The sequence below is a fragment of the Alosa sapidissima genome, chromosome 12 (genome assembly GCF_018492685.1).
Source record: "Alosa sapidissima isolate fAloSap1 chromosome 12, fAloSap1.pri, whole genome shotgun sequence".
NCBI lineage: Eukaryota > Metazoa > Chordata > Actinopteri > Clupeiformes > Clupeidae > Alosa > Alosa sapidissima.
Genome location: NC_055968.1, coordinates 1,506,162 through 1,513,966, shown reverse-complemented (window position 1 = coordinate 1,513,966; position 7,805 = coordinate 1,506,162). Strand labels below are relative to the sequence as shown.

Genomic DNA, 7,805 nt, shown 5'->3' with positions numbered 1-7,805 from the left:
GTGTTAAGTGTGTTCTATGACTATAAAAAAGTTTAATGATAAAAAAATAAATATTTTTTTGGTTTCTCTCTACACACATGTAGACCTACCCTTAAATATAATTATATAATATAACCCTTTTGCAATTATGTAGGCCTAAGCACTGTAATCTGAAAACTGCTGCCCTGATTAAAAATCAATGCAACTGATCTCAGCTGGTATTCTGTCTATAATGGAGGAGTGAAATGGAAATTTCTAAGTGACCCCAAACTTTTGACCGGTTGTGTGTCTTTATTTGTGTTTCCTGCATTCACTGGCGGACCTGCATACATGGGCCGGACTGCATGTGTCGCCCCACCCAAGATGTATCCCCGCCCTTCCCTTCTTACCGCAGTGATGTGTTCTCGTTTTGTCAGCCATTTCCTATCGGACCGCTGGCTATTGCTCCACTAGAACGGCTTATTCGTTCTCTCATATATTGGGCTTGTAATACCGAGCAAAGGCAAGCCATCAAGGACGCTGATCGGTTTATGAAACGCGGTCCTGTGGGTCGTTTAGTACCCCACCCACGCATTTCGGAGTTCCTTTGGACAGAGCTGACAAAAACAAAAACAAAACAAACAAAAATAACAAAGTTACAGGCCAACGTTAATGTGGGAAATCCGCAGTAATGGCTCTGAAGATTGTTAAAGGGAGCATCGATCGGATGTTTGACAAAAACCTTCAGGATCTAGTGCGTGGCATTAGAAATCACAAGGAGGACGAGGTAAGTTCTTATTAATGCAATAGCTTGCATTTGTTTTCCCCCTGAATATTTAGTTAGCGATATCCTGTTCTCATTCAGTTGGCTGGCGTCAGGTAACGGTAACATTAACGTTAGGCTGCGTGACAAAGCAACTAACGTTAGCAAACTAACCTTTGCCGAAAACCACATTCTCGTTATGAAGCTTAACGTCAGCGACCAGGCAAGCTTACCAGCACATTGACCGATATACTGAACGTGAACATTTGCTTTGCTCGGCTGGTTAGCTAAGTCCTAACGTTACCTGAACAGTTAGCTGGGGTCAGAAATGCTAACGTTAGCGCTACGCGAAATATTCCACCTTATGACACCTCGTCGGTCTCTGTACCGATGGACAGCAAGTGAATGCTTGCTCTGACAGTCACTACTTGTTGGTGTTGGAATTGTTTTGATTGGACTGATTAAATGAAATGAGAGGGATAAATATCTAGCAAAATGTAAAAACATTTTAGAACAATCATGGTTCATCAACCGTCTCTAGTAAAGATAATGTCAAGGGGCCACGTCATCTTGGAGCCGGAAGTAAATAATCCATATGTCAGGCCTGGAGATTTGCAGTAAACTGGATTCACATGATGTAGCCTATGACCAGAGAATGTCTAATAAGGGCTCTGCTATGACGGGCTCTGCTATGACCCACACAGTACTTTGCAGATTGCGAACAAATGATGCATGGCACAGCTGTTGTATTGACTGTTTTATCGAAACTGTTTCTGGTGTTGGGTGCTTTTATTATTATTTTATAACTCACTTTCAGAACAGTTCAGAACAGTACATGCTATGCAGTGTACCGTGTACCGTGTACAGTGTCTCCTGCCACTAAAATAATTCTTGTTGGATTGTGACCAGCATTTTGCATCCATAGCATTGTGGTTAACTGTGGTATGTTATTGTGATATTCTGTTTTTTTTTTTTTTTTTTTTTTTTCAATTATCAGCTTGCTAATGAGTTTTGTACTGTCCAGGTTAAGATACAGTGATATTATTGGTCAGTTATGCTGTTGAAGCAAATGGGGATTCTATTAAAATATCCTGTGGAGACTTAAGACATATGTTTAATATAGTATTTTAGTCCTTTTGCTACATTGCTACCTAGATCATTTGTCTTAGGTCCTCTGGAGCCCTGCCGATAGGGTTTCAGGAGTTTTTGTGCAACCTGAAGCTGACTGCTTGGATAAAGTGTCTGTTGTTCAGTCCACTATGCACAGGTCACTAAATTATAAATGTTATTTGAATGAGTTGTGTGGATGTGGTTACCCCCCCCCCCCCCGCCCTTTGACTGCAACACAGATGGGTAGCACCCAATTCTACCAATGTGTAGTGTGTGTTAGTGTGTTATGATGGCATATAGTCAGAGATGTTACAGGTTGGTCATTCCGTATCACATCGGCTAAGGTTGTTGCTGCACCATCTCAGATTTTGTTCAAACCTTGTCTAGCCTGTATCATGTGTCCCAAACCCAAGGCCTGTAAAATATTTCTTTTTAAATCCTATGTCTTCATATTTTTACAGCCCTTCATATTAGTCTATTTCAGTTTTATAGCCTGAAAAACATGTTTTCTGGGAAGCAATGTTTAAGCATTAATATCATGAAAAGTATTATTCATAGCCAGCCCTAAACTTTCTAGGATGGAAGACAAACATGCTCTCAGTATGACTGAATCATTAAAGGATTGTACGGCATGCTCATTGGTGTTCCACAAGGCCCTAGATTTGGAAGTGCAAAAAGAGTGACATTAAGGGTAGTATAAACTTGTTTTTGTACACATTTGGTATCGACAATTATTTTTTTCTTTAAATGCAACAGGCTAGTAAGCCAATGGAAGTATGTCAATGTGGCCCTTTAGTGGGTAATGTTGAAGTAGGTCAATGTATAGATCTTTAGTGATCAAAGTGGCAATGTTATACCATAGATTAATAGATGGCCTAGAGTAGTAATGGGAGAGAGAAATGTGAAAATTGGCCTATGATAGAGATTCTAATTCTATTGCACTATCACGATAATGCATGTTGATGACACAATCGTGAAATTTAGAGCTACGAGTTGCAACCGGCTGCAACGCATCATCCTCATCTTGAGTGAACATGGCTGGAAGTGAAATGGAGGAGCTGGTGAAAAAGGCCGGTGCAACATCCATTATTTGGACTTGGTTCAGATTTAAGCCGTCCGATGAGCAGCATCAAACTATACCCTATAGAGCAGAGGTGGGCAAACTACGGCCTGCCACGCACTTTAATCTGGCCCGCCGAGAATTTAATTAGGTTATCATAGGCTGCTCGCTATTTTTTTTCTGCAATTGTCAACGTTGTGCTTAGTTTTACTGCTAACTGCTTTTCACACTTCTTAGAGAACGTTTACAATGTTACAATGTATGTTACATAGAGATGATGCTCTAGTAATCTCCATTGCAGCAGATCTAACTTGAACACTATGCTACTCCATTAAATTGGGAACGCGTTTGAGCGCGCACAAGAGGGAAATAGTGGCAGATTCCAGCTGGCTTGTCATTGTTAATAATTGCTATCTCCTTTTTTATAAGAAACTTAGCAAAGATCATATGTTAAAGTTTCTGCAGCTAGTGTACTTGAATTTCATTTATACAACATTAAGTTGTACTATAGTTTTGCACAATAAATCAAAACTACATGCTACATACTACAAAATCAATTGACAAAAATGCACCATGCACATAGCCTACAAAACCATGTTTATATTTACAGTGTAACGATAGTGCAGACAAACTGTCATTGGTATGCAAAACTATAAACTGACAATCAAGGTAGGCTAGTCTGCTGTTGTGGGAGACTTTGCTGGCTATCGTTAGTCAGCCAACATTAGGTAATGTAAAATGAATATGCAGCTAGCATATTTTGACAGTTTTAGATTAGGCAGCATATGCCTGCTGTATTATAACACAGACAGAAACCGCTTTCTTTTTGTAGGCCTACTTTATAGTTATTTGCTGTTGTGATAGAAACATCTTCACCAGCATTGATTAGCCTACTCACCAAGACTATGCCTACTCCGTTCATCATCATCATCATCAACCGTTTTTTATTCAGGGAGAAATTGACTGAGCATCAAGCTCTTTTACAGCAACAGGGCTTAAAATTCATTTTTCAAAATGGGGGGAATTCCCCCCTTAGGTTATTCATGTAGGGGGGATTTACACAATTTGGGGGGGAGGGGGGTCGATTCTGATACCAAATCAAGAATTGCGATTTCGATACTTCTTCGAAACTTTTTTAAAAATGTGTTTGATTTTGGGGCCCCACCATCAGTAATATATATAAATATATATAATATATAATAAATATATATGTTTCTATTTCATATATTTTTAAATTCATATAGAGTGTATTTAGGTAATAATGTATTTTTTAATGTATCTTTCTGGGATCAAGTGTTGACGTGATTTGAGCTAGCAGGATAGTTACCAAGGAGCTCTTTCCAGATGTAAAAGTTTGCCATGGTTGCGTAGCCTATTTGCTTAAGTGCAAAGTGGTTCTCTCTCTCTCTCTCTCTCTCTCTCTCTCTCTCTCTCTCTCTCTCTCTCTCTGTGTGTGTCTGCGTCTGCATGAGGTTATGTTCAATTCAACTCGGTAGTTGTGGTCAATAGCACTGCATTCACGCCACTTCATGATTATATTAACGTCATCAGACAGGCTGTAAAAGTGTATGCGGGAATTTCTCGCATTATGATGGCTAGAGTTGCGGGACTTTAACAAATTATGCGCAATACCTGCAATCCCGCAGTGAAATTTAAGCCCTGAGCAATGCCCTGAGTTACAAAATATACAACACAATAATCAAAACACAAACAATATAAAGATACAAAAGGCCAATAATAATAATATTAAAATATTATTTTCCTTCAATGATAAATTAATTTCTTGCTGGGTGTTATTTCTCCAAATTCTCGAGAGTTTCATAATTAGGCTATAAGGCTGTTGTATGCATATGCCTATGCATTTACATTTTCAACCTGGCCAGTGTCTCAACTGTGGTATGATCCATTATTCTCTATGGATATTATTCACTGAACTCCCCCTTGCTATGTCAAATTCTATTTTGGAACGTTATTTAGTAATAAAAACAACTGTAGACTGTCTTAAATGTTAATGTTAGCGCATTTAAAGATGAACTATTTTTAGAATCAGGTGTGTTGTGGGAAATTTCATGTAATTGGTCCAAAAAAATGATTTTGTTGCAGCAAATAATAATATGCCATTGCTGAGCATTTGTGGCTGCAATGTAGTAGCTTGCTAAGTAATTAGTCTAAATACTCTTCCATGTCAGTAGGTGGCAGTAGGTAGCGCAATATTAATGACCTTGTTAATGTAAATTACATTTTAAAACAATAAAATTAAGTGATACGTGCAATAAGTGGTGGTGAAAAGAAGTAGGCTAGGCTACAACCAGCAATGGATAATTTCCTAAAAAGGAAAAATGCTGAACTGGGCCCTGGACAACATTCTAACCCAGAAGATGAAGGGCCTAGTATGAATAGTGGTCAAAGGAAAGCAAAAACGGTGAACTCGAGGCAATACAGCGAAAGTTATCTTTCATTTGGATTTGCTTTCACCGGGGATCTGACTGCACAGACACTGTTATGTTTGGTGTGTGGGGAGAAGCTATCCAACAGTGCCATGGTTCCAAGCAAGTTTAAACGTCATCTCCAAACGAAACACCCATCACTTCAAAACAATTTGACAAAACAACTTTAATGAGAAAAACCACAAAGGTGTCTGAGAGAGCTCTCAAAGTTAGCTACTTGGAAGCTGAACTTCTAGCCAAATCAAAAAAGCAGCACACTATGGCAGAGACTTTTAATACTACCTGCCTGCAAAGCCATTGTGAACGAGATGCTCGGCCCTGACGCGGTTAAAGAAGTCCCTCTCTCAGATAACACAATTGCCAAACGTATTGATAACATGTCTGAAGACATCGAAAGTCTTTTGAAAAAGATACACATTTGTGGGAAATTTGCATTGCAACTTCATGAGTCTAGACATTAGTGGACGTGCTCAACTCTGCCAATGTGCGTTTTGTGGATGGAGACGGCATCAGAGAAAACTTCCTATTTTGCAAGGCATTGCCAGAAAAAACAACAGGAAAGGACATTTTTCGGGTTACATCAGAATATCTTGAACAAGGACTTCTGTGGGAAAACTGCTCCAGGGTCTGCACTGATGGAGCAGCAGCCATGGTTGGGTGCACCAAAGGCTTCATTAGCAAAGTGAAAGAGAGACACCCAGATGCTATTGTTAAGCACTGTTTTCTGCACTGCGAGGCGCTTGTGGCAAGACTTTACCAGCAGACGTAGCTCCTGTGTGCACGATAAACTTTGTAGAGACAAGACCTCTGAAAAGCTGCATATTTTCATCTATATGTGAGGAAATGGGAGCGGAGCATAACGACTTATTGTTTCATATGGATGTCTGATGGTTGTCGCGCAGGCCGTTAAAGTGCTGGCCCGTGTGTATGAGCTCCAGGGGGAACGAAAAGTGTTTCCGACTGATGAGAGTTGCTATAACGCAGAGCTGCTTCCAAGTGATGAGTGGTGTGCAAGGCTGGCATACTTGACAGATATATTTCAGCATCTAAATGAACTGAACACACAAATGCAAGGCTGAATAGAAAACCTGCTCACAAGCACAAAATAAATGGATTCTGTTCAAAGGTGCACCTCTTGCAATAACAACTGGAAAGTGCCAACCTTGACTGTTCCCCCCTCACTCAGAAATGGCAAGGAGATGTCAACACTGCTGCACTGTGAGACATTAGGTAAAATTTGAAAACTTTTGAGGAGAAGTTTTCATTTCCCCTCAACCTCCACTGAATGCCTTGACTGGGTTAGGGAGGGACCCATATAGCTCAGCAGTTTTTGAAAAGGCCATGACTTTGCAGGAGCAGGAGGAACTAACTGGACTGAGGGGCCATGCACACGACGCCGGTTTTTGTGAAACCGGTGAGGTTTTGTTAACGGTTACACCTTGCATGTACACGACGCCGGCAGTTTAGGAGACTGAAACCGATAGCTTTTGAAACCGGCTTCCGAAGTGGGAACTTTTGAAATCGCCGGCTAACTTTCGCCGTGTAGACGCCTGTAGGTGCGAAGCCGGCAACTTTATGACGACATAGCCCCACCTCTCAACTCAGCCACGGCACTCGACCTGACATGTTGCTTGTCAAAACAAACCAAACCATTTATTTATCATATTAAAATGTTTTTCTTTCCCCTATCAGCCTTTAGTGGCTAAGTTAGAAGCACACGTTAGCTTAACTTAGTTAAACATTAGCTTACTGCATGTTAGTGTTTTCTCCAGTGGTGATCAGACCTAATGCAATGTGTAGGCTAAGTATTTGAAATTTCACATAGCAGTCACATACTTTGAAAATGAACTTTATTAGTTTAACAGTTGAATTGAAAACCGAATTGTCTGTAGTCTCCTTATTTCATGCGACGGCTTAACCAGAGCACTTATTAGACATTCTCTGGCTTAACAAACTGTTTCAACAATGTTTTCTTCTACGCGATTCATGCGAAATTGTCGTGAAGCTTCTGCACAGCGGCGCCATCGACTGGTCTGGCATATGCACTACAGCACATTTAGCCGGTTACACCTCTGTGTGTACACGCAAGGTTTTTTCTTGCCGGAGTCGTTAAAGGTGTGAAAGCGGTAAGAGAAAATCCACCCGGCGGTGTCGTGTAAATGGTCTCTGAGACAAGACTGTGTTTTTAAAGCTAAGCTTTTCTGATCTCCCTTTGGACAGTTTTTGGTTGACTGCTGTCAATTGACATTGTTTCCATTTTCCACAATCTATTTGAGCTGAGCTTTTCAAGGATGACTGCAAGAGCTGAGAGCTGTTGAGGAAGAGCTTTGTGTGTCTTTTTTCAGTCCCTTCCAGGATATCAGCGTTGTGTTCATCTAAACAGGCCCAGGTTTCACATTGAGTAAATAAAAACAAATTGAAAGACTAAATTGTTATTATTGTAATCGTAATTGTAATATGATCCAAC

The 7,805-nt window shown here is 40.2% G+C and overlaps 1 protein-coding gene across 3 annotated transcripts in view; it reads left to right on the top strand.

Annotated features, from left to right (window-relative positions):
* The first annotated feature begins 361 nt into the window (after nucleotides 1–361).
* ap3d1 (adaptor related protein complex 3 subunit delta 1) overlaps nucleotides 362–7,805 on the top strand; it is a 71,109-nt gene continuing 63,665 nt past the window's right edge. For 2 of the 3 annotated variants that reach the window (XM_042056138.1, XM_042056137.1), the window contains exon 1: nucleotides 362–745. In XM_042056138.1, the coding sequence (XP_041912072.1) occupies nucleotides 650–745 (96 nt within the window). In that variant the 5' untranslated portion in view covers nucleotides 362–649. The remainder of the gene's footprint in view (nucleotides 746–7,805) is intronic. The other variant, XM_042056139.1, reaches the window with a different exon arrangement.